Raw genomic sequence first — 13,015 nt, forward strand, 5'->3', positions numbered from 1 at the left:
TCAGGGCGCATACGCTTCCGGTTAGCGATGTCTCCTGCGGTGCGGGCGATACGGGTTCGCTTCCCGGCCGCGGCAGTTCCTGTGGTTGCGTTGTCCCCCCGAATTCGCTACATTGGTGTCAGAAGTGGGATGGAGCGACCGTAAGGCCATCGGAAGCGTATGCGCCCTGAGGCGTGAAGGAGCTGATATGCTTAAGCGCGGGGACGCGCTTCCCGAAGGAGGGGGGTAGTGTACCGTCCATGGATTAGTAGACACGCTGGCCCGCGGGTCTGACCCTTTAGTCGAGCGGTTAGCGATGTCTCCTGCGGTGCGGGCGGTACAGGTTCACTTCCCGGCCGCGGCACTTCCTGTGGTTGCGTTGTCCCCCCGAATTCGCTACAATATTATTGTATTATATTGTATATATTGTATTATATTATATTATGTTGTATTATATTATTGTATTATACCTCATGGACGCTGCCAAACTCACGGGAAGACCATTACTTCTACTTTTCCCACTGACAGAACAACAACTTAATCAATATTGGCTTTAATTCACTATGCTGGCTTGAACCTATACGCAAAGTTTGTCACTAGAGGGCGTTTTCACATCCCAGATAGCAAAACTGCCCTTGCCCGGACCCGTCCCACACCGACACTTCATCCGGCCCACACACCGCCTGCAACGATGGCGCCTGGGCGGTCCGCTCCTGTTTGCCAGATCTGGGCCAGAACCCAGCCATAGCAACGCCGCATGTGCCACATATTTGTGAAAATGTCGGGAAAGAGCTGCGGGGCGCCTGTCAGTGTGCGACCCGAAAGCAGTCTAGCAAACCGTTTTCAGCTGTTTCTATGGTTTTAATTTATTCTTTAACGTCTCATGTGTGTGAAGGTTATGCCGGAGACTCGGTATGTGGGCTCCGGGGTCGTTTACGCGGTTCTTCGCACGTGTATGCGTGATGACGCCATCCCTGGGCGTCTTCTGTCATGGCGCGGAAGGATATCATGGCGGCTCCGAGAGCCGCGAGCGCCTGCTTTCTTGACCTCGACGGAAGTTGACGTGCCGGGGAGTAGACCGGCGGAGCTGGTGTGACTTGTGCCACCACACAGAAGAACACTACGATAGACCTGTGTAATGGTTCAGCGTGCGGCGTTTACAAGTCCTTGCCCACGCCTTCCTTTGGTGCGTCGTACCATGACAGTGTGTATCTCATGCCCATGTACAAACCCTCCTTCAGGCGGCTTGAGTGTGGGGAGAAACAAGTAAGGACTTGGTCAGAGGACAGCGTCTCCTCTCTTCAGGGGTGTTTTGGTTGCACTGACTGGCAATGTTTTTACGATGCTTGTGGTGATGTTGATGAACTTTCTGACACTATCTCGTCTCACATCACATTCTGTGTTGACTCAGTTATCCCAACTAAAAAGATTGTCACTTACCCAAATAACAAACCTTGGATAACTAAAGAGCTCAAATCGGTTATTAATAAAAAGAAAAGGATCTTTTACACCAGTGATCCTCTCGAGAAAAGGGCTGTCTCCAGAGGAGTGGGGAATGAAATAGCTAAGGCCAAAATGAAGTATAGGAAAAAATTAGAAATGCGATATAGCAGTGGTGACCTTAGAGCAGCCTGGCAAGAGATCAAATCAATGGCCTCCATTAACCAATATGCAAGTGAGACCAAGCAGCTTATCAGTGTTAATGGAGTGGAGGATGCTGATCTGTCAAACACTTTTAATTCTTTTTTCTCTCACTTTGAATGGTCTGATTTTACTCACAATGTTTCCATGTTGAGGGAGGCCCTTGTACCTCAGAATAATAGTGATATCTCAACATGTCACGGCCATATGTAAGGAAATTAACATAAGGAAGGCTGCTGGCTCCGATGCCATCTGTGGGCGCACTCTGCACGACTGTGCTGACCAACTCAGTGAGGTCTTCACTAAACTCTTTCAGATGTGTGCCAACTGTTGCCAGTTACCTTCAATCTGGAAAACCTCCACTATAATCCCTATTCCGAAATCAAAAAATTCCAGAGAACTTAATGAATTCAGACCTGTTGCACTTACATCACTTCCAATGAAAAACTTTGAGACATTTTTAAAAGATGAGGTTGTCTCCCTAGTTGATGGCAAATAGACCCCTTGCAGTTTGCTTATCAAGCTGGCAAGGGTGTGGAGGATGCAAAACTCTTTATCCTTGACAAAGTATATATGCACCTGGAGAAATTGTAACACACACTAGGCAGAGGACTCAATAGCATGACACAAGAGACGAGATCAGAGTTCAAAAGTAGTCTTTACTGAAAAGCAGGGTTCGGTACACAGAAAAGGCAGTCCAGTAATCCAAACAAACAATACCAAAGGAGTAGGCGAAGGCGAGGTCCAGGGACAAAGCAAGGTAATCAAATACAATAGTCCAAACAGAGGGTTAGGCAAAAGCGAGGTCTGGGGGCAGAGCAAAGATATACACAAGAAATCCAACACTAGAGAAAAGCTGGCACGAGTTGACACTAGGCACAAAACAAACTGGCACAGAGAAAAGGGAGCACAAGGCACAGATGAATCCAATCAGGGCGGGGAAAGTAATCATACAGGAGGACACAGACACTGGGGCAGGAAGTGAAGTTTCTGAAAAGAGAGGAGAGGTGAGACTTTCAAAATAAGACCAGACAATAGCCAGACATGACATAAAGAAAACAAAACCTAGGGCACAGAGTGGGATGTGTCAGAAATCCAATTCTCATGTGAGACTTTTATTTGCTGACTTCGGCTCTTAACAAGATGCAACTTCACATTTTGATCGAGCGGCTTGCTTCTTATTTTAATTTGCCTGGTCAGCTTTTAATGTTGCTTTTAAACTTTTTAACAGACAGAACCCAGCAGTGTTTAGTTAATGGAGTTATGTCCAATGTCCTGGTCTCAAATAGGGGCTCACCGCAGGGTTGCGTTCTTTCCCCCCTGCTTTTTATTTTTGTATACAGACAGCTGCAAGTCCTCTAAAGAGGGTGGCTACCTGGTGAAATTCTTTGACGATACCGCACTTTTGTCTCTTCTTCAGGGCTTGGAGTCAGATCATGGTTGTGCCCTACCTGCCTTTGTTGATTGGTGCGAATCGTGCGATGATAACTTCCATGACCTTAATTTGTCAAAAACTAAGGAACTTATCATTGATTTTAGGAAGAACAGTGATATACCCAAAGCTAGCACTATACATGGCGAGGATGTTCTAATTGTTGACACTTATAAGTACTTGGGAACCGTGTTCGACTCCCAACTCAAGTTCGATGTGAACATAGATTTAATTATCAAGCGTGGACAACAAAGAATTTACGTAATGCGGAAGCTTGACTCCTTTAATGTCTATAACACCATCTTGGGGTTTTTTTTACCAGTCATTTACTGAAAGTCTTTTAACTTTTCCCTCCATTTGTTGACTTAACGGGTTGACTGTGAAGGACAGGAATAGCCTAAACAGTATCGTTAAGGTCTGCTCCAAAATAATCAGAGTCCAGCAGAGAGACTTGTGCTCCCTCTGGGAAAAACGTGTGGCCCAGAAAGCAAAAGAAATTATTAGCCAATATGACCACGTCCTGCCCAGTGAATTCACTGTAATGCCCTCAGGCCGGCGCTATAAAGCGCCCCCTAGGAAAACGAATCGCTACTCTAGATCTTTCATTCCTTCTGCTAGCAGGCTGTTAAATGCTGAGATTAGTCATTTTAAATAAATGTTTTATATCGTTTTAAACCACAATAGTTGGTATATACCTTGTTTGTTTTTCGCATGGCTTGTGGGCCTGTGCATTCACTGACTGTAGTGGGGGAATGTAACGTGCAATGCATCTTAGAATGTGTCATTTATTTATTTATTTATTATTCTATTCTTTTCACTTATATGAATTTTTGCCCTTCGCCTGGTCCTCGTGTGAGTCTGCATGCAGGGCCACACGAGGGTGACAGTCTGCATCTCTTGTCCATATACTGATCTGTCTATTGTCTCTGACATAATGATGATTGTCCCTTGTCTGTGAGTTTGTGAATGGTCTGGGTAGATTGTAAAAACTGAATTGCCCTTCTGGGATAAACAAAGTTGTCTGAATCTGAATCTGAACATTTCCCAAAGGTGGCCCATATTTGCTTTGTGATATTTGGGCCATATTCACCATTTACCACACGGGCCACTTCAGGGTCACATCCAGATTACATGTTGCAGAGAGCACCGCATCCTTGCCAAAAAAAAGGCCCACATTTGATTTGGTATATCTGGGTCATATTTGCTATTATACATGTGGGCCACTTCAGGCTCACATCCATTTTGTCAGGGCCAGAAGAAGGCCATCAGTGCCGCATCATTGCCTGAAGTGGCCCACATCCGGATGCTATCTGGGATTCTTCTACTGGAGGAGGAGCTGTCTGTGCACTTACCTAAAATCTGAGATTCAAACGTAGCCAAGGCAAACCAGATTTGGTATGTCACAAATCCGAAAGCCAATCGTTGTCTAACATGCAAATGCAGGGCAGCCAAAGAAACCTGAAATCTCCTGCGCAGAGCCGACTTCTCAGTGCAGAGAGCGAGTTTGCACTAGCATTGTTACAGTTTTGACACAAACATGGTAGTGTTTGCAGTTTTTTGATGTAAACTGGACCCTGGAGCTTCCTTCCACTACCAAAAAAAAAAGAAAAAAGCCCACAATGCTGCTGAAATGGTTGGAATTTATTTATGCTCACATCAGGCTCACATGCCTACAAACCTGGAGGGACTGTATCTGCAATGCTCATCTGAGTGAGGAGTGGTTCCATAACCTAATGCAAAAGTCACTGGGTTGCTGTGCCGACTATTTATCCTGGGACTGCGACAGCGAGTGGGAGTCAGTATGTATGTTATATTTCTTTTACTCAACCAACAGTCAAATGAAAGCTTTCTGCATGTAACATAATTCCTTGTTGACTTATAGATAGCATTGACTATGTTAGCATTTTTGCTAGCTGCTGCTAGTTGTTTGGTAATAGTAAAACTGTAAACTGTGTATTTAGCTAACGTTTAAAAGTTCAGCCATATCAAACGATGATGGGGTGTGCAATGTAAACCTCTTTTCGAGTCTGGACCTTAATCCTGACAGGGCTCACATGGGTCCCCCCTGCTCCAGCGGTGCCACTAAAGGTGTCGGGAGCAGTTGGTAGCAGGAAGTTTCTTCCTCCGGTGCTTTCCGGGTGTAACGACCAGGGATGACTAGACTCGCTAGCCCTTGGCTAACGGGTCGAACCCTTTAGTCGACTGGTTAACGTAGTTTCCCGTGGTGTGGGAGTCCCAGGTTCGCGTCCCGGCTGCGGCGGTTACCGGCTGCCCCCTGAATTCCTACATTGGTGTCAGAAGTGGGAGTGGTGAGACCGTGAGGCCATTGGAAGCACATGCGCCCAGAGGCTTGAGGGAGCTGATATGCTGACGCACTTCCCGAAAGAGGGGGGTAGTGTAATAACCATAGATGACGAGACTCGCTAGCCCTTGGCTAACGGGTCGGACCCTTTAGTCGACTGGTTAATGTAGTCGCCCGTGGTGTGGGAGTCTCGGGTTCGTGTCCCGGCTGCGGCAGTTCCCGGCTGTCCCCTGAATTCGCTACCCGGGATTGGTCCCAAACATAACTCTTGGAACCATAAACTTAAGTGCGGTGCAGGTCGCCTTGCCCTGACATCCTGGGTGTTTTGAATTTTAGACTTCTGCAAATGAGTATGTTCTCAGGCAAACTTAGTTGGCTATGGAGATAAAGATATTACACATAATATAAAAATGTTAGCTAGATGGAATATATCTTTCTGCAAACTTTGATTAGACCTCTAATTATGTAACAACAATGTGACACTGTGAACACACTTTCATCGTAGCAGATGTTATTGTATGTTTCACAACCAGTGCTGTGTCAGCCAACGCTAACAAACAACATAAACAAATAAAAGATGCTAAATACACTTACCATTCTGATATGTGCTCTAGTCGCCGATTTTGGTGCACAACAGAATCTGAGTCTGGGTTTGACTGAGGCTCAAACATGTATGGCTGAATCGCTCAGATGTTTGGCTAGCTACAGTGATGCGCACCGCTCGTACACCAATCAACCCAGAGCAAGCAGCAGTGGTGGGCGGGGTGAGAGGCCTGTGATATCTGCATATTCATAGATCCTGAATTCCTCAATGAGGGAGAACGAACAGATGTGCTTCCAGCCCCTGTTCAGAGTTATATATATATATATATATATATATATATATATATATATATATATATATATATATATATATATATATATACACTACCGTTCAAAAGTTTGGGATCACCCAAACAATTTTGTGTTTTCCATGAAAAGTCACACTTATTCACCACCATATGTTGTGAAATGAATAGAAAATAGAGTCAAGACATTGACAAGGTTAGAACTAATGATTTGTATTTGAAATAAGATTTTTTTTACATCAAACTTTGCTTTCGTCAAAGAATCCTCCATTTGCAGCAATTACAGCATTGCAGACCTTTGGCATTCTAGCTGTTAATTTGTTGAGGTAATCTGGAGAAATTGCACCCCACGCTTCCAGAAGCAGCTCCCACAAGTTGGATTGGTTGGATGGGCACTTCTTTGAGCAGATTGAGTTTCTGGAGCATCACATTTGTGGGGTCAATTAAACGCTCAAAATGGCCAGAAAAAGAGAACTTTCATCTGAAACTCGACAGTCTATTCTTGTTCTTAGAAATGAAGGCTATTCCATGCGAGAAATTGCTAAGAAATTGAAGATTTCCTACACCGGTGTGTACTACTCCCTTCAGAGGACAGCACAAACAGGCTCTAACCAGAGTAGAAAAAGAAGTGGGAGGCCGCGTTGCACAACTGAGCAAGAAGATAAGTACATTAGTCTCTAGTTTGAGAAACAGACGCCTCACAGGTCCCCAACTGGCATCTTCATTAAATAGTACCTGTTAGAGCCTGTTTGTGCTGTCCTCTGAAGGGAGTAGTACACACCGGTGTAGGAAATCTTCAATTTCTTAGCAATTTCTCGCATGGAATAGCCTTCATTTCTAAGAACAAGAATAGACTGTCGAGTTTCAGATGAAAGTTCTCTTTTTCTGGCCATTTTGAGCGTTTAATTGACCCCACAAATGTGATGCTCCAGAAACTCAATCTGCTCAAAGAAGTGCCCATCCAACCAATCCAACTTGTGGGAGCTGCTTCTGGAAGCGTGGGGTGCAATTTCTCCAGATTACCTCAACAAATTAACAGCTAGAATGCCAAAGGTCTGCAATGCTGTAATTGCTGCAAATGGAGGATTCTTTGACGAAAGCAAAGTTTGATGTAAAAAAAATCTTATTTCAAATACAAATCATTATTTCTAACCTTGTCAATGTCTTGACTCTATTTTCTATTCATTTCACAACATATGGTGGTGAATAAGTGTGACTTTTCATGGAAAACACGAAATTGTTTGGGTGATCCCAAACTTTTGAACGGTAGTGTATATATATATATATATATATATATATATATATATATATATACGGGTAAACCATGTTAAACAATATAGTAATAATCTCAGAGTATGTTTAAGCATTAAAACATGTCTAAAGGGGTACCTAGAGCCCCTCAAAATTAGGTAGATTTCAATAAGTGCAAGCTAGGTGGTGGCTACCGCCTACAAGGCTTGAGTGCTTAGCTAGCTAGCTAGCTAGAGTTTTTATTTGAAATGCAAAGACCGCCATGGAGTGCGCTGTCAGGTGCAGGGCTTAGGCAAATGTAGAGATAACTGCCTTGTTATTTGATTCTCTATGTGGTGACTTTTGTGTTTATTCAGTTAAGTTAAGAAGCAGACTTGAAGTGCTTAACAAATGTTGGGCAAGTTTTACAACCAATTTATTGATACATTATAGTTGCTTATTGACTTTTGATGGAATGGTATCATAATTATCCAGTTATAATTGACACCTTATTCAAATTTAAATGTTTGTGAACTTAAAGACACTTAAGTCACTTTCAAATTAGATGACGAATTTAATTTCAACATATGTATTGTTATGACTTGAACACATGGATGTCATTGATTCCTGGATCACAGGTCATTTGCTGCTTTATTCCGGGGGGAGACCCAACAGAGGCAAAAGGCCATTGTCGACTGTTGTGATACCTGCAGTTAAACAACAGGAATTTACAATGTGCGTATTGCCTGAGAACACTTATAAAACACCCAAGGATGCAGTTCAACTCTTGCAAGCAGGCCTTGGAAGAGCTGTGTTCACTGCGGACAACAGTAACTACGAAGAGGTAGGTAGTTGTGTTTCAAGACAGACTCTTGCAACACCCTGATTAATACCTCATTTAACCTCTTTTACACACGTTGGAGATTCCAGGGTAGTTCTACTCAATATATATAAAACTCATTGAGAGAACAATTTATTTGAATTCTAATTATTTGCAGTAACCAAACCTCTTTCAAATATAGATTACAGGAGTTCTTCCCCAGGAGTTTCCCAAGATAAATTCACTCAGTGGAGGCTGGCTATTTTTTTATGAAGCAATTGGTATGTAATTACTAGTGCTCACAATTTATTTACTTGTCGTACTGTAACATTACCGTTCTAATTGAGATAACAGCAGAGTTCGGCAAAATGCCCTAGTCAGAGGGCAAAACCTGTGGTGTCATTATGCCCCTTCAGTTATTAGTTATGCACATGGAAAGTTGTGATAATGTAAGAATCTCCAACTAATGATTTATTAGTTTGTACTGTAATAATTCCATCACTCACTTCACATTATCCACGACAATACAGAACAACGGCTCCGGGGAGGAGGAGGTTGAACAGGAGGTCGTCATGGCAGCCTGGTGAACCTGATGTTGTCCGCATTACAGATGCATCAAATGGAGATTTTCTAACTTGTAAACACTTAGTTTTGGAGACCAGCCTATGGGAGCTACCGCAGTGCGTCACACAGCTCATCTTTTGTTGGACCACTGGCGAATGAAGACACAGTTGGCAGCACAAGAGCAAATCTTAATGCAGATGATATCGGTAGGTACTTACATTAAAATATGTATTGATGGGCATCTGGGTGGCGTGGCAGTCTATTCCATTGCCTACCAACACGGGGATCGTCGGTTCGAATCCATGTGTTACCTCCGGCTTGGTCGATTCGTCCCTAGAGACACAATTGGCCGTGTGTATGGGCGGGAAGCCGGATGTGGGTATGTGTTCTGGTCGCTGCACTAGCGCCTCCTCTGGTCGGTCTGGGTGCCTGTTTGGGGGGGGGACTGGGGGGAATAGCGTGATCCTCCCACGCGCTATGTCCCCCTGGTGAAACTCCTCACTGTCAGGTGAAAAGAAGCGGCCGGTGACTCCACATGTATGGGAGGAGACATGTGGTAGTCTGCAGCCCTCCCCGGATCGGCAGAGGGGGTGGAGCAGAGACCAGAACGGCTTGGAAGTGCGGGGTAATTGGCCAAGTACAATTGGGGAGAAAATTAAAGGGGGGGGTGTATTGATATTTGCATCCTTATGAATGCACCTACAATCGTTCAGACTCAGCATGTTTAGTCCTTTTGGGGTTTTTAATATTCGATCATTCTAATCCGTTTCTAGCCGGGAAAAGTGTTGTCGACCCAAGAGCACCAGCTGCCCTGTTCACCAGGCACCTTCTACGCAAGAAAGAGTTGGATCCTCCTTCCAGGGTAACAGCTGACATCCACCAGGATGGAGAATGTCAGAGCAGGGTTGTTGTTGCCTTCTACAAGAGACTAGCTGTGGACTGGGCAAGACCCTTGTGCCGCATTTTATCAGGTTATAACTCTTCTGTTCTGGATGTGTTTTATAATCATTTTAAATTCATTTGTGCGGGAACTTTTCCATGCCAGGCTTAAGTACCGTCTTAACACATAAACATTCAGTTAAGGAAGCATCAACAAGGCTCAGAGCCTATGAGAAGTTAGTGATGAATGTTAATTACTGTGTCAAAACTTAACCAGTGTATGTCTAAACACTGGGGTCTGAATGTTTGGGTAGGAGGACGAAAGCATCGACTTGTGTAAGGTGACTGTAGACATGCATTTCATCTGTTTATACATGCTGCCTTGCACAGGTGAGGCAGCTGTTGGTGAAGGAGCACGAAAACACGTTCCCAGTCTACGTTCAAGCTGCAGCACGGCTTAAACATCAGTAATGGTATTTTTCTAAACAAAAATATGAATTATGTGGTTTTTGAAACTTTGATATACATTATCTTAATGTCTATTCCCTTACCCCATGTCTTTGTCTTACTCACAGGTGTGATGAACATCACACTTCTTTTTGAAGGACAACTAGACCACCTCCTTCCTGCCACCTTTCTCCATCTTTGCTCAGAGCAGCTACAACTCTGCTACAGCGCAGAAGCCTAGCTGGCACACAAGCTCATCTCTGGTAAAGGAATCTAAGCCTCAAAAGCCAAAGCGTGTCTTTGGCCTCTCAGAGATTGCCAGTGGAAATGCTATCAGTCCAAGGGTGAGGCAAAGTCAGCCCAACCTCAGTGGTTCACACAAGTCTGGGTCCAGCATGACACATACTGGACAGTCTGGCAATCTGATCTCTGGTCAGAATCCCTCTAGGGGAACTTATTTCACCTCAACCTCCCAGTCTGCAGGGCAGCCCTATGGTCAGGGGACGGGCAAGCTAACACAAATTGGTGTCCTCCAAGGACGCTTCACTTCTGGTGATAGTGAAGTGTCGGGGGAAAAGGGGTAGTTCCATTGGCCATCTGGATTCTTCACATTCTAGCCCTCCTCAGGCAGCACAAATACCCCCGTGTTGGCTGAGAGTGACTTATTTGTTGTGGCAGGGCGGATTATTGGACATTCATTATTCTGACATTATTATTATTATGTCTTAGTCAGTGGTTCTCAACCTTTTCGAGTCACGACCCTCCCCCCAGAATAATCAGGTTGGTGTTTGTGCCCCCCCCCCCATAGCACTGGGACTTTTAACGCACAACACACCCACACAAACACATTGATCACTCATAAACTGCCCAACACTAGAACGACCGGCATCTCACTCCTACCTAAAACGACCGTGGGCAAACTCGTATTTTGCAAACAAAAACAGTCACACCGACCGACCAGAGGAGGCGCTAGTGTAGGGAACAGGACACATACCCACATCCGGCTTCCCACCTGCAGACACAGCCAATTGTGTCTGTAGAGACACCCGACCAAGTTGGAGGCAACACGGGGGATTTGAACCAACGATCCCCGTGTTGGTAGGCAACAGAATAAACCGCTACACCACCTGGACGCCACAAGCTCCACGGTTTGATGAGGAGGAGGACGATTATAACTTGGAACACGCCAGGTCACCGGCTTTCTTGAACGGGGTAAGGCAAATACTCACTTCTGTGTTTTTACGTAAACTGACAACTCTACAGACGCAGCGGTGGCCTGTGTAATATGCTAAAGAATATTAAATGTTAACGTGTAAACATAAGGTCTGGGCATCAGACAAGCGAATCCTGTCAACAGTCACAACTGGACCCTTTCAATCGTATCAACAGAGTCAAGACTTATAGTCAAGAGCCCAGTAAGTTTTTTTTACTTCCGTTACGAAGCTGTACCACACAAAATGATTTAATATAGATCTTAGATATCTATAAGGGGCTGACTCCCCGCTCCTTGCATTTCTTCTCCAAGTGTTTTCTGTCTCTGTGTTTAGATGAGTGCGGATGAAACGATGTGTTTTTTCTTGTGTGAATCACACTGTTGTAGGTTCTTCTGTGGAACTATGTGAACTACTGCAGTTTTGGACCGGTCGGACAGTCCTCCCTGAGCACCTGTGTGTCTTAAGTCTCTCCAGATCTGTCAGTGCCAGTGGCCTCAACCTGCCTCACAACACTCAGAACTGCCCTGAAAGTGCAGAACACCCCAGGCAGAGCACGAAAGAAGCTGTGAAATCAGCCAAGTATGGGTTTGGCCTGATTTGAATACAGGGACAGGATTTTGGAAGGGGGACGCATGCACACATGCATGCATGCATGCTCACAGGCATGTACGCAAACAAGACACAGATGACTCTCCATCTTTGCATTTCACATGTCAGCCATTTAAAATGTTTTCCATAGTTTGACCTTTGCAAAGCGAGCTTTTAAATGCATTAAAGGAACAGTCCACCCAACAGTCTAGCAATTAGTTTTACTTGTTGGCCTCAAACACAGAATTGTTGATGCTGAGTGCAAGTGGGGTTTCAGTGGGGAGGGGAGAGGGGCTGGCAGGGGGTGCAGTTGGTTGTGTGTTGTGGCTGGCGAGGGGGAGGGGTGTGAAAGTGTGCTTATCAAACCTGTAGTAAAACCCATTTAGATCGTCAGCCGGTTGATGGTTCCCTGCAGTGTGGGGGGGATGGTCTCCTGAGTTGGTAATATCCCTCAAACCTCGCCACACTGATGCTGGGTCATTGGCAGAAAACCTGTTTTTTAACTTTTAAGAGGAGCACCTTTTTGCCACTCAGATCTCCTTCATGAGTGTATTTCTGGCTTGGTTGTACAGGATCCTAGCTCCACTCCTGTAGGCTTCCTCTTTGGCCTGATTGAAGCTGGCCTCGAGTCTGCGTATCGGGGGAGAGGTTGAGCGGCTGGTGCTCTGGTGAAGTCAGAACAACTTGGAGCTGAACGTGCTCAAGACTGGAGATGAGATTCGACTTTAGGAGATACCCTCAGCACTGCTCCCCCTCACAATATCCAACAGTCCTGTGTCAACCGTGGAGACCTTCAAGTTTCTGGGAACTACCATATCCAAAGACCTGAAGTGGACCAACATCAACTCCATCCTCAAAAAGGCCCAGGAGAGGATGTTCTTTGTGCAGTAACTGAGGAAATTTGGTATGCCACAGGAGCTGTTGAGCCAGTTCTACACCGCAGTCATTGAATCTGTCCTGTGCACAACCACCACGGTCTGGTCCAGAGCAGCAACCCAACAGGATAGGAACAGACTGCAGCCAACAGTACGGACAGCAGGAAAAGAAACTGTTGACGCTCCCCTGCCTGCC

The 13,015-nt window shown here is 45.0% G+C and overlaps 2 protein-coding genes across 2 annotated transcripts in view; one reads left to right on the top strand and one right to left on the bottom strand.

Moving 5' to 3' along the window:
* clec11a (C-type lectin domain containing 11A) overlaps window positions 1–13,015 on the top strand; it is a 31,343-nt gene that overhangs the window by 9,672 nt on the left and 8,656 nt on the right. The gene's annotated exons all lie outside the window — the stretch shown is intronic.
* The window catches only part of selenol (selenoprotein L), a 42,271-nt gene continuing 31,523 nt past the window's right edge, over window positions 2,268–13,015 (bottom strand). Inside the window, exon 10 of the mRNA XM_056294799.1 lies at window positions 2,268–2,610. Within this exon, the coding sequence (XP_056150774.1) occupies window positions 2,569–2,610 (42 nt within the window). The 3' untranslated portion in view covers window positions 2,268–2,568. The remainder of the gene's footprint in view (window positions 2,611–13,015) is intronic.

This window comes from Lampris incognitus, chromosome 15 (assembly GCF_029633865.1).
Source record: "Lampris incognitus isolate fLamInc1 chromosome 15, fLamInc1.hap2, whole genome shotgun sequence".
Classification (NCBI taxonomy): Eukaryota; Metazoa; Chordata; class Actinopteri; order Lampriformes; family Lampridae; genus Lampris; species Lampris incognitus.